This window comes from Berghia stephanieae, chromosome 1 (assembly GCF_034508935.2).
Source record: "Berghia stephanieae isolate SIO BIC M18660-M18661 chromosome 1, UCSD_Bste_1.3, whole genome shotgun sequence".
NCBI lineage: Eukaryota > Metazoa > Mollusca > Gastropoda > Nudibranchia > Aeolidiidae > Berghia > Berghia stephanieae.
This window is the reverse complement of record NC_088360.1, coordinates 74,607,783-74,622,506: the sequence shown is the minus strand read 5'-3', so window position 1 is coordinate 74,622,506 and position 14,724 is coordinate 74,607,783. Positions and strand designations below refer to the sequence as shown.

The window sequence follows — 14,724 nt, the reverse complement described above, 5'->3', positions numbered from 1 at the left end:
GAGGAGGAGGAGGAGGAGGTGGAGGAGTAGTGGTAGTAGTAGTAGTAGTAGTAGTAGTAGTATTATTTCTATTTTGCTGTTATTATATTTTTATCTCGCTCTGATAGATCAGACTGTATAAACTATTAAAGTAGGTAAATCGCTAAAACATAATCTCGGAACCACTTCACGATGTTACTCACCACCATCCTCTATCTATCTATCTATCTATCTATCTATCTATCTATCTATCTATCTATCTATCTATCTATCTATCTATCTATCTTTCTTTCTTTCTTTTTTTTCTTTCTATCGACATGTGTGTATCTGCCTCTCTGTCCTTGTTCGTTTATGTGTGTGTGTGTGTGTGTGTGTGTGTGTGTGTGTGTGTGTGTTTCAGACAATATCAAGGAATATTTTGTTAGTGCGTTTGTGTGTTGGGGTGGGGGGTGGGGGTGGGGGTAGCTTTCTGCAACATATTCACTGATCCACCTTCCTATTCACTTTATTCTCCGTGTGTTTACTTATACTTGAGGGCCCGTCACCAATCCTCTAATAAATAATAATGTATAGGCTTCTCAATTTTACATACCCGTACACACACACACACACACACACACACACACACACATATGATGCAGAGAGAGAGAGAGAGAGAGAGAGAGAGAGAGAGAGAGAGAGAGAGAGAGAGAGAGAGAGAGAGAGAGAGACTCACAGACACACATACGCATAATTTACGGCAAGTCATTTCTTACCTGGGCTATCCTGTACAAAACAACACCATAATCCACCCCCTCTCCTTCATTCTTTTACCATCGTAAAGATGCTCACATCGATGAAACGAAACGTGAGCTCACCATTCTTAACACTCTAACTCGTTCACCATCGGAACGTTCACGTTCCTTATAATCGACCGGTACACACATTGCGGTTTAAAAATACACGCTCATAATCTGGGCAGTCTTTCTTTCGTGCTGATCTGCCGGGTGAAGGAAAGGCTAGGCCTACTTTATATCTGCAGCAGTGCATGCTACTAAGCTTATTTCTTATTCTGAGCGCTGAAAGGATTTGTTGTACTGTGTTGTCAAAAAACGACCATAATACTGTGTACAACAGTGAATAAAATCATATTGTGTTGCTGAGCCGTGAGTGGAGTCGTAGACAGTACATCAAATTTTCAATCATGTCTTACTACCAAACGCGGACGGTCCGCACCGTTGTCTCAGACGGCAAGGGGCCACCAAAGGTTGACACTAAATCCTACACTGTATCTGGTCCTGGGGGATCGAACATAGGATTCACTCCATCTGAAGGATTCGGAGACATACGCAATCTCGGAAATTCGGGCGGACAGTTCCAAATCGATCTTGGCAACAACTTTGGAAATAAGGAACTTAACTTTAACATCGGAGGGGGCGGTGGCCGCTCGGGTCATCAACCGGGATATGGAGGAGGATTTCAACCCTCCAACGCCCCCAGGCCTAAGCCAGCTCCAGCACCAGCGCCGTCGAAGCCAAAAGTTACAGGGCGCCCAAGCCGTGCGACTAGAAAAGACCCGTTCGCCGGTTACAAGAACCAAAAGACCAACGAAATCAAGGCAAATTGCCAACGGAATGGAGTACTTTTCGAGGATCCCGAGTTTCCCTGTGAGGATTCATCCCTTTTCTACAGCCGTCCACCAAACCGTAAATTTGAATGGAAGCGTCCACATGTAAGTAGGAATTTGTGTTTGCTCAACTTTGCATGTGTTGCTTTAGCACTGACGGCGCTCAGGTCCCATTTAAACCACAATATGAGTTCGAACTCTTGTTTAATGTTCTGGAAGTTGGTCCTTAAGGTCTCGTGGATGTCAAGTCGGGTAGGCTGTTCCCAAAAGCATTGCAGAGTTCAAGAACCCGAAAAGGTTGCACATGTACGTTAAATTGTACATTAAATGTGCGCTATTCTTCATGAGAGAGGAATAATGAAAAGCGTTTAGAGCATGTTAATTATTTTTTTAAACGTTGAAAAGTGCCATATGATATGCGATTCTTATCATTCAATACCATAATGCTTTAAGCAAAATCTCGTCGGGTTGGGGGGGGGGGAGGGGGGGGGTATTTGGTATTTCCTTCCAGAGGCCCTTTCTGTGTGACTTTTATATGCAACAACGCGTGTCTTGCTTTTCTTGCCACTTTGTCACCTACGGTGGAAGTTGTACAAAGGGGATTCTGAAATTGATATTTTTTTCATACACACCACTAACTACTAATGACAAACTTTTATTTATTTATTTATTTAATTAATCAGTTAATTTATATACTTTTTTGTTTTTAATAACACCACAGTCAATAATATGTAGCATGTTTCCTTTGAAAGAGATGCGGATATCCTCATTCGGACCCCATTTCATGTAATGCGGACTAGCTTTAGTTGACCAGTCTAGCTTATGACGTCCTAGTCTTAAGCCTAAACGGAGCAAGTGACTAAAATATCGGATTTCATTAACGTTTTCTAGTCTCTAACTAGCTAGGCTTTTGCCTCGATGTGGGCGTTGTAAGGGCGGTGACTAATTCGGCTATTTTGTGCTGGTAACATCAAGTTCTCTAGTACACGCTGGCAGGTAAGATACCAGTCTTCATACTTTCAACGCTAAAGATTTCCAAAGAGGAAATTAGCAACACATCCGGCATAGGTAATATGTCGTTCCGTTTCATATTTGAAATTACTTTTGCCATGATGAATCAAATCACGTGATATTGACTGTCGTCTGATCAGACTACAATGATGTCCATGGTCGACTGTCAATTCTATATTTAGGCTAATGAAAGTTTCATTCAAACCCAAACAAATGAACCAACCAAACAAACAAAACAGAAGCTGTCTTCTGATGAATCACATTATTTCAAGCTGTTACAAATCCAGCAGAATAACTGTAGTCTCCACTATACTTTCTAATCTTTTGTTTGTTTTCTTTTTTTATTGTTCTTTGAAGCGAACCCTTCCACTTTGATTCTCCGTTCACAGGCAACTCGCGAGCCGACTAAATTCGGAGTTGGTTTTTTTTTTTTTTTTTTTTTTTTTTTTGGGGGGGGGGGGGTTGTTAGTTTTCACTCACTGAATGTGTAATTTCGATGATCTGCACTTACCTTACAGTTTTTTTAAACCATGACACTTTTGCCTCTGTCACTCGTAACCGACGTATTTTCCTTCCGAATCCAAGCTCTCTCAATCTAAAAATAGCTGCTATCTTGTCGACGCTATGATGTATCCTAGTAACTAGTCTCAAGACTAAGCTTGATGTCCGGCCTCAGCAAATGACTAAAACTTGGCCAAATTTAGTCTGAAGGTGCCGTGATTTTAGTCTGGGACTTGCTTGGTCAGCTCACATGAAATCCAATTTTTTCAATTCCTTGACTATAAGGGAAAGAATGGCAGAGAACCTAATCCTAGGAATGATTGCTCGAAGCAGGTGTGGTTGAGTTATTTTCTATATACAGTGACGAATATCACTCGAGTTGAAAGGGAGTCAAATATGTGATGTGTACGGTATAAAATCAAAACAAACTATTTGTGACCGACCCTTTAATTCATTCGGACAATCATAGCCTGTTGTTTAAAAACAATAGAATGAATGATTTGTTGTTATTGTATTTTATGTGTGAATACAATTCATTTGGCGACCAGAGCAGGTGTGTAATTTATCAATACAAACCATTTGTGACCCACCTTTAAACCCACTCGGACAAACATAGCCGGTTGTATTAATAATTTTTGTTGTTGTTGCTGTTGTTGTTATTTTCATTCTGTTTTTTTTTTATTATTTTTTTTTTATTTATTTATTTTTTTTTTTTTTTGGTGAGAGTACGATTTATCTGGCCAGCAGTCCATGTGTGTAATTTATACAAAATAAAACATTTGTGACGGACCCTTAAGTCCGCTCGGACAAACAGAGCCTGTCGTTTACAAACAATAGAATGAATGATTTTTTGTGTGTGTTCCAGTTTGTTTTGTTTTTGTTAGTGTGTGTACGATTCATCTGACCAGCAGACCAGTTGTATAATTTATCAAAACAAACTACTTGTGACCCACCCTTAAGACCGCTCAGACAAACATTGTCTTTATTATTATTATTATTATTATTATTATTATTATTATTATTATTATTATTATTATTATTATTATTATTATTATCATTATTATTATTATTATTATTATTATTATTAGTAGTAGTAGTAGTAGTAGTAGTAGTAGTAGTAGTAGTAGTAGTAGTAGTAGTAGTAGTAGTAGTAGTAGTATTATTATTATTATTATTATTATTTTATTATTATTATTATTATTATTATTATTATTATTATTATTATTATTATTATTATTATTCTATTATTATTATTATTATTATTATTATTATTATTATTATTATTATAATTATAATATGTCATACTCTCGGTTGAAACCACAAGCCGATGTCTGTGCCCAACTTTCGGTGGCCTTAAACGTGATAGATGGAAGATTGTCACTACTGGTCCATGATTTCACTCTGGTTTACTTGATTGCGATCTTTCATTAAATCAATGTCCTTTCTTATTTCTGATCATATGTGTCCATGAAAGTTACATGCAACTTTTGAACCCTTTTACCTACCTACCCACCCCTCCGTCCCAGTCCCAACTTCCCACTTTCTAAATTTTGACCTAAGGCGGCTCCTGAGAGACATCAACACCAGATTTCAACACAGTCATAAACAAAAACAAAAAACAAAAAAAAAAAATAATAAATAAAAAAAAAAAAAACACACAAAACCCAAAAACACGAACAAACGAAATGACCAGGTCTTATCAATTTGTTGCATTATGACAAAATTCCTTTTTTCAAAGACATTTTGCCCCGAAAACTTTTACTCCATAAATTGATTGATTAAGATAACGTTCCCCCCTTTCTCCAGCCAAAATAAATAAAAATACATAAATAATTTTTAAAAAAATAAAAACACGAAAAACAAACAAACAAACAAAAATAAACAGTATTAAGACTGAGGCTTCTAGGGAGTCTCAGACATTTTGGCAAGTTGAGATTCATCTTTATCCATTATCTACGACAACGACAAGCATGATGTCCCCATTAGACACGCAATTCCCTTTAGGGTAGCCCTTTTATACCTCACTCGGAATTCAGAGCTATTCTTATTACTTCGTTATGAGTAAGGGTAATTGATTGCCGACCCCTTCGTCTGCAGAACACTGTAGACCACTTAATCGGATAATAACCCGACATATTTCATAACAAGTGACAAACTGTATATTTGTTCTTGAGGTAATCAGGACACAAACAGCAAGGCGTTTTATTACACACAATAAATGACCTAGAACACTGAAATCAACACTTGCAAAGCACTCTTATAATATATCAGTACATACACTATAATACTTTACACGTAACGTAATACTACTAATACCATATTCCAAATGCTGTTTATAATATAATTTTCGAGTTTATCGAAGATGCAAAGAACAATGATATCAATATCGTAATATCATTTTAAAGAAGTAACACATGGATATTGCAGCTTCTATTGTTTTAATCACAAATGGAACGCTTTTTAATCCCTCATAATTTATCAACCAGGTCAAATGAAGCCTATTCTGTTTTATAAAGTTGAAAATGCCCCCCCCCCCTCCCCCCGAAAACAGATAGATACCTAATAAAAATGTTCAGACATCAATTTTAGTCTGGCCTTTCCACTCACTTATCTCTCATCTGAAACCAGTCTGGGACGATGCCGATGATGGTGATTGTGATGATGATTTTGGTGATGGTGATGATGATGACGATGATGATGATGGTGATGGTGGTGGTGGTAGATAAATTTCTATTATATTCTTCTTCCTGAAACCAATAAATAAAAGTGAAGTAAGTATACACTAGTTTATGACATACAATCATTTCTGCAGTGTTTTGCTGCTGTCAGTACTGAATATCCCATGCTTCTCATCTGTTGGACGAGGGGATTCGAAGGCGGCTGTCTGGGGAAAAATATAATTTTTTTTTTTAAAGGATCAGACATGTCATATGCCAATTTTATTCTGACCTTTCGACTCATAATTTAACTCTCGTCGGAAACAGTCTGGAATGGTGACGAAGAAGAAGAAGAAGAAGAAGATGATGATGATGATGATGATGATGATGATGGTGATGATATTCTTGTTGTTGTTATTGATGATGATGATGATGACGCTGAATATTTTCGAGGCCAATTTCATTTTTTTACATTAAGTCATATGGAGTTCACGTCTTCTTGGTCGGAATTATTCTTATGCGTGTCGAGCAGTTTGTGACAGTGTCATGAATTTTTAGGACCGCTTTTATCAGCTTTTTATTGTTCGATGCAGCAATAATGTCTAGTTCATATTGCAAATATATTTAGAGAAGGAAAATATTTCCGGATAAGTTGAACCACTCTGCTAATTTTGAAGTTTCGCAATTAAGCTCCCCAATTAAACAGTCCGCACAGTAATATACTTCGAAATGAAGGAAAATGAGGTGCTCTGTTAATTTCATAATTAATTTTCCAATTCATCGCCTCTTCTTGATTATCAGATTGATAATAATGGCTGCAGACGTGCTGTCTCTTGCTTCGAATCTGCCTTTACATATCTATAATTGAATCACACTTATTGCCCTTTTGACAAATACCTGTGTTTGATTTTATTAAAAGATATCACCAATTCGATGTTGGAAGTTTGAAATCACCGATCAAAGGAATTTTGATCAAAAAGGAATTAAAAGTTTGATTTTGCATTGTCTAGAGAAAACAATATTATAGATGCATGTTTTAATCAAAATGCGTAGAATGACAAATTCAATGTCATACTGGTGTAATCTAACCCACACACGAGCGCACGCCCAGAAACATACATTCATACATACACATGGAACGATAGATAGATAGATAGATATACAGTTGGATAGACAGATAGTAGATAAGTTGTAGATAGATAGATGGATAGATAAATAGATAGATTATACATACACACACACATATATATATATATATATATTATATATATATATATATATATATATATATATATATATATGGAGAGAGAGAGAGAGAGAGAGAGAGAGAGAGAGAGAGAGAGAGAGAGAGAGAGAGAGAGAGGGGGGGAAGGGGTAGAGAACGCCATGATAATAACGCCCTTGCATTATTCGTCTACCTGATTCAAAAGCATCAAAGAAGAAAATCATATGTTCTTTCTTTCTTTCTCGTATGCAACACAACTATGTAAGTCTAACACATTACATACCCAGGTAAAAGAATTTATAGGTATGATTTATAATGAATGGATGAGACGCTCGCCAAAGCTTTTGTTGTTTTGCAAATATTATATGCACATACTTAATTTTTCAAAGGACAAGGGTCGGTTGCAACAAAACATACCAAACAAATGCAACTCTCTCTCTCTCTCTCTCTCTCTCTCTCTCTCTCTCTCTCTCTATATATATATATATATATATATATATATATTATATATATATATATATATATATATATATATATATATATTAGCCTACTAAGTAAACGTATTAAGCCTGCCTAATATCAGAGCTTGCAAATTTTTTTTTTTTAATCAGTAGGAAGGTTGCTGAAAATGCAATTTTGAGTTTCGCTACTTGAATATTTAAAGTAGAGATAGTAGGTACGGTACTTTTGTTGGTTTGTTGGATTTTCTTTGTTATTATTATTTTCTTTTTTTTTTTTGGAGGGGGAAAAAAGGGGGGGGGGGATTTTAAAAAATATTTGTTTCTTTCTTTATAAAAAAATTTATTTTTGAGGAATACAAACCTAACTTAAATTTGACGTCTTAAATAGGCATTGGCTCTACCCTGTCAGTCATAATAATAGTAAGGTGACGAAATACCACAGCTTTAGGTACCACTTTTACTATTTGTCAGACATGTAAAAATACCCAGTTACTCACAACCCACTTCTTTTTTTTAGCTTAACGGACAACCAACTCAATTTACAATGGGATGAAGGGTGAGCTATGACTGCGGCACTCCGTCCCTCAACACTTTTTTATGTTATCACTATCAGACAAAAATAATTTCAAGTTTACGCAGAACTTGAGTCTCAGAGAAGTAGTACCAAAGCGGTTGTCAGATTTCACATAAGAAATCAGGAAAACAACGCAACTGCGTTGGAGGAAAAAAAAAGAGAAGATAAAATTCCCTTTATTCATTCCATAGGGGAATTTGTCTTTAAGGTCCAATGGAAGACTGCAATAATTCAGGCGTCAGCCGCAGTGCAGCGCCGCAAACTGAGCTAGGGTGAGGTGACTTGCTCAAGGCCATACAGCACAGCGGGTATTCGAACTCGGTACCTTTCGGGTACGGAGCAAAGACCGTACCGCTGAGCCACGCGATCGGTAATAGGCCCGTAAAAAGTATATGGTAGTTTGTACTAAGCCAAAAAGTAAAATATTCAAAATAAATGCATTCATTTAGATCTTTAAAAAAATCTTCACCAGCATTGATCTATGATAATAGAACTTGCGAGTTTTGTTTGTTTGTTTGTTTTTTTTGTATTTTTTATTTTGTTTTGTTTTGTTTTAAACATTTTTTTGGGACTGAGCTCGGAATGAAATGGATGAAGGTATGCGCTGTGATAACAAAGATAAAAACACTCTCGCCCAAAATGACTCATACATACTTTCGTTTCACGGCTTTTACAATGCGACCTAGATCAACTGAGTTTGGTGAATTGGTCTTTAACCCAACGGTCTTATCTTTTTAAATTGAGTGTGTGATCTCTCTCTTTCTCTCTCTCTCTCTCTCTCTCTCTCTCTCTCTCTCTCTCTCTCTCTCTCTCTCTCTCTCTCTTCCCCTTCTTTAACAAATCCACCTGGCTTTATTATGTTTTCTGACCCACCTCTCTACCATTACAAGTTATTGCCCACGGATGTCAGAGAGTGAGTAGTTATATGAACGGAACATCGCATAGCGTTAATTGAAGCCTTGTTGGATCTAGATATCCGGGTTATCAAGCACTGCTTGATTTCTTGCGGGCAAACCCCTTTCACCAAAGCTTGTGTTGACGTTCTCTCTGTAAGGATGTCTCTTCCATCACCTGACAGTCCTTGCAGATTTTCCACTTCCGTTTCCCACACTGTCATACCAAATTACAATAAAAGTTCAAAATGTTCTTAGTTGTAGACTAGGTTTTATTTAGGTTGCGCTCAATATTTTCAAAAATTAACAAGGCAACTTATGTCTTATCAACATTTAGCTCGCACATTACTCAAATGCACGCGTACATGCGGCATACAGACACACACACACACGCACACACACACACACAATCACACATACACACACACACACATGAACACACAGAGAAGCACATAGACATATACACACACCCATGTGCGCACATATGAAATAAGTATATGTACACACGCGCGCGCACAATCATTATAAAAACATGTTTATCGCGTGAATCAACAATGCTAGTTTGGTGTATACAAGAGACACGTATTTTTATATAAATAACATGTCTATTTCTATTAGATTATTGCTATTAATTGTACAATAGGACCTATTGTTTAGTTGATTTTTAAAATTAATTCATTTCCTTATTTATTTATGTTTTTTTGCCTGCCAAAGCGGTGATCGAAAAACGTTAGGTTTCTACATCGATACAATTTTTTGTTATGGTGTGTCAGGTAGAACTTGCCTTGTGTTGCATACATTAAAAAGGTCAGTTAACAAGAAGTTTAGTAAAGAATAATGAAATTATCTTCCATACCATATTTAAACACAATATAAATAGGCTGGTTTGGCCAAATTGAGAATTGGTGTCAAAAGACTGCTATTGAGTCAACTATTTTTAGTACTCATTACCCTTTTCTTCATCGGAGTTACAGCTGTGTTGATTATTATTACATATTACATTCTTAATAAAACTAGTGGCCGTTCATAGTTTTTTTAATATGTGGTTTTCAATTTTTGACTTCCATAACATGACCTTCATTTCAAATTTGATATTTTTAAAAACATGTTTAACGCGCAGCATTTTTCATTGATGTGGAATAATAATTGCTTTGTTATTTTCATGGTTCATCAATGCAACATGCGCTAAAGCTAGGAAAAATGAAACATCATTCATCTCGCAACAGGTGGTAATTACATGATTGGTTCATTTTTTGCTTGTCCGAATCATTTCTCACCCCAACTTGTTTTCCCCCTCCCTGCCCCCTCGTCTCAGGGACCCGGAAGAGTGACACTACTACAGTGAATAGTGACACAATTCTGGTCGGAGAGATCCTGATAGATCCCTGTGCTTGCGGATCTAAGAGCCACACATCGATACTACGTATTTGATATACAATTGGTCAGAGTCTGTGATATTTAGCGGCGCTTAGTTTAAGTATGTAAAGCGATCGAAAAATCTGAAAGATTGTGAATTTTGGTTTGGCTCACCGAGAAAACCGCGACCAGTTTTCCGGAATGAGGTCCAAACTACGACGTTTGATCGATTTGTTTATTTATCGGGTAGACATTTCGCTGCAGTTACTGCTTTATATTTTGTCCTTATTATAATTTGCATGGTATTTCCTTATTTCAACCGACTTTCCAATGTTTTACGTATAGACGTCACGTAAATAACGATCGCGACAGATTTATAAATAATATATTATTATGGTCATATGAAATTTATAGCATTACCGACGTGTATGTAATTTGTAAGCACAGCTACTTCGACAAATTATGCTAGTTATTTACTATTAATAGACATATTTCTATAAAAAAAAAATATTCCATTACAGCCGGCAACCAAAGCTAGCAATTGGGGTTAAGATGCAAAAATGCACGTGACTTATCTTAGTTAACCCTCTGATGACGCACAACTAAATTCTTATAATTATAATAAATTGGATCCAATATTAAAATAAGTCTATTTGAGGTCTGATTACAAAAGAATTGTATAGTTATAATGGAAATATCTCTTTCAAAACTTAATGTCATTAAAACGCTTTAAGTAAGATAATAATGAGGCTATTCAGATTTTCTCAAACCAAACACATACATATTGTCGTCCAACAATGATAATTAATGTAGCCACGCGTAACGAAAGTTTTCAACCATTTTCAACAATAAATAAACTATGTAGATTATTATAAAATTGTGTTTTCCCTGTGGTCACTTGAGCACATTGCAATGTAAAATGACCTCGAACAAAGATCATGCATCTTCAGTTTCAACCATTTAACATGCGCAGCACCTAATTTTTATTTAATAATTTTCTGATAATCTAATACATAATAGCAAGTTCATATGATAAGTTGATTTACATCCTTAAAAAAGAAAGAAAATGAAACAATAAACAAAAATTGATTTTATGTAATCAGAACAAAAAGTATAAAAAATAGTGATGGAAATAACACATTTGCAAAGTAACTTGCGATTGTTTTATAATCATGGTTAAGACATAATTGGAAACGTTATATGCAGAACAAAGCCTATGTATGTGTCCAAACATCTGACTCAGTCTTAATCCAAAATGAAGGACAAAGAAAATTGCTATGCTCTTTCGTAAAGGAAATTTGAAACAAATCAGTCTGTGATGATTTCCATTATCTCGTGACATCTTGAGTAATTTTGAGAAAGGTTTTGACATTGGTTTAGCACATTCTTTCAACAATGTCAAGCAGATTCCTGCTGGTACAGATTATCCATTATTTTTTCTCAAATGCTAAATCAAAAGCCTTTGCAGGTGATTTCATAAAGAAATCTCTGATTGTGGGTTGCAAAGCAGACGCTGTTCTGAGATCCAGTAGCATACAAGCTACAAATTTTCAATATGTGTGTTTCATGATGTTCAACAGCCATAAGACAGGGGTTGCATTAGTGTCAAGCAAATGTACTCAATTGATTTCTCCGGTTGATTCCACTTTGACCCCTATGTCCTTGTCAGAAACTCTTGCGAATAAAATAACCCGTAGCCAAGCTTTTCGAACGTCAACAGTATGCCGCATTACAATGACAAGTAGTCTCTTCAATTGGCTCAATTTCAGAGTTTCAAATATCATAATTAAATAAAGTAGTTAAAAGTTATGTCACATAAGAGATCATTTAATCTTTTTTTACAACAATGTTTAGTGATATCTTTTAATTTCAAAGAACCACTTGAAGCAGAAATAAACTTAAGAACGCTAAGAAGCTTCAACTTTTTCTCGCCCTCAAGAAGTTGTTGAACGGAGACATGATAATTACCTCCGCTCAACTGTCTGTACTGGCTGAAACGAAACTCCAGATCATCAGTCTGAAACTTTCCCAACAAGACATATTTATATTTCTTATGAGATAAGAGATAAGGAACAAATTCAAGAAAAGTAGAAATAGTGTGAACAAGAGCATCCATGGTTTCTCTCGACAATACTCCTTCTCGTGGTTTCATCCCTAACCTGCTCCAGTCCTTGAACCAAGTCAAAGCATCTTGAAGAAATGAGAAATTGGAATCAGAGATGGAATTAATTGGCTTGCATCTCTCATCCCTCAATCTCCTGCCTTTCAGCGGATGCTTGACATTTAGAACATTCCATAGCTGTACAATGAACAATATAAATGATACTGTCCCACTGACATTGACATTCCATTTGGATCCAAAGTGCTCCAAGGCAGCAGCATTCCGTCTGTCAAAAATTCTCAACATCAGTGGAACACTCTGTTTCTCAGTAGGCGATGGATTCAAACATTTCGATTCAAAGATGGAGCAAGTTTCACGACTGATGACTTCTCTTCCTCGTATACTTTTGTAATGTGACACATGGATGCTCTCATAACTGAAGATGAAGGATTTTCATTGTTGGTCAGTACAGGTGGTAAAATAAAAGTCTTCTCCAAGTCTTTTTGAGACGTCCAGTTATTTCTAATACATTTGAAAAGGTGGACAGTATCAAAAGAAAAAAAAGTTTCTCTGAAGGAATGACAGGATTTGGAATAGATGGACAAAGACTTCCCCCAGACATTATAGCAAAGGCATTGCGGTTAATTCTGTTGTTGTCAGAAATAACACACAAAACATGAAAACCAACATCATGAAGAACTTGCAATGTTTTAAGAAGCAAACATTGCAAATAACGAGCATCAATATTTTTTACAGTAAAATGGCAACAACATCTTTCTGTTTACAAAGAACTGAGGAAATCATGAAGACCTGGGCAGTGCTTGCCTCAGAAACCTGACAATTATATGCAGAGCCCTCAAGTTTCCCCCTTTATACGACAACTGGTGAGAAATATGAATTTCGTCCATCATGAGAACGACATCACGCTCATGCTCTTGCATTTTAAGACATCGCTGTCTTAAATATGCTTCATGATCTTTAGAATTAGGAAAACCAGTCTTCATTTCAAAGACAGAGGAAAGTTTTCTAAGATAGGACTGATGAGGCAAAGTAAGAAAGGAATTCCTTAGAAGAGAATAGGCACGAGGAGCAGATGCAAACAACTGGAATGCCCAGATAAGGGTAGAGCAACTGTAACGTTTTACAGACAAGTTAACTAACTTAAGCTGCTCAACCAAAAACCTAACTTTTGGCATGAACAAAGACTTGGACTCATCATCTTCATCATTGTCAATACTGTTGCATAGACTATCAATAGCTGAAACATAAAGTTGCAGCTGGTCCTCCAAGTTACTTCTATCAAATCCATTCCCATGACAAAAATGGGAAAGGACAGTGTCAATTGAGACCAGCATGTAAGAGTTGGGGGAGAAGTTTTCCCAAAAATCCATGCAATGGCGCTATCAGGAACCCTTTCTGAAAAACAAAGAAAAAAATAATGGTCAAGTCATCACACTAACATATATTATAATTTCCATGCTTCAATGAAAAATAAATTGTATCTTTTTTATTGTCTTCTTTCATCATTTAAACAAGATCCTTATAAAATGGTTGATAGTGAGATAATAATATATCTTTTAATTGTATATAATAACATCACAGCATTAAGATAGACTTTAATAAAAATTATACTTACTATATTTATTACTACTTCTACTACCATTAGTGTTACTACTACCACTACTACTAATAATATTTCAAACTACTACTCTACCAAGAATATTATTACTGCAATTACTATTATACGACTACAACCACTACTAGAACTACTGTTAGTGGTAGACTACCATTGCCATTATTGGTGTCACTACTACTGATATTGCCATTGCTACTAGTACTACTATATTGGCGTTCCTACTACTACTGCTACTATTACCACCACCACTGCTACTACTACTTCTAACACCAGCACTACTCTTATATACTAGAAGTTCTATCTAGCACTATTACTATTACTATTTTAGAAATCATTTATTCTAATTCTAAACATGTCAATTTTCAAGGTAAATACTTACGATTATCAGAAAATATTTCCACATGCATGTCAGAGAAAACTTTGATTGAAGACAGCAACTTTGGAGCACTGTCAACAGTATCAATAATCCTGTAAAGGGTGCAGTGGTCAGGCATTGGTGGATCATCAGGTGAAGACGATGAGGCAAGAAAAAAAACGATAAATCCATAATTTCGCATCAACTCTGGTATTGAAATGCCACAGAATTCTGTATAATTCTTAATCCGATCATTTCAACCCATCGTTTAAAAGACTCATCGTCTCTCTTTAAAACTGCATCTCGCCTTTCGTCGGGGCTTTCCGTTTCAGGGATATTTTCGTAGATAAATAGGAGGGACAGTTGGGG

General features: G+C 36.0%; 1 protein-coding gene across 8 annotated transcripts in view; it reads left to right on the top strand.

Annotated features, from left to right (window-relative positions):
* The first annotated feature begins 921 nt into the window (after positions 1–921).
* LOC144956792 (calpain-B-like) overlaps positions 922–14,724 on the top strand; it is a 77,799-nt gene continuing 63,996 nt past the window's right edge. For 3 of the 8 annotated variants that reach the window (XM_078887551.1, XM_078887536.1, XM_078887543.1), the window contains exon 1: positions 923–1,690. In XM_078887551.1, coding sequence (XP_078743677.1) covers positions 1,163–1,690 — 528 coding nt within the window. In that variant the 5' untranslated portion in view covers positions 923–1,162. Of the gene's footprint in view, positions 1,691–14,724 lie in introns of all 8 variants that reach the window. The other 5 variants (XM_078887575.1, XM_078887568.1, XM_078887560.1 and 2 more) reach the window with 2 other exon arrangements.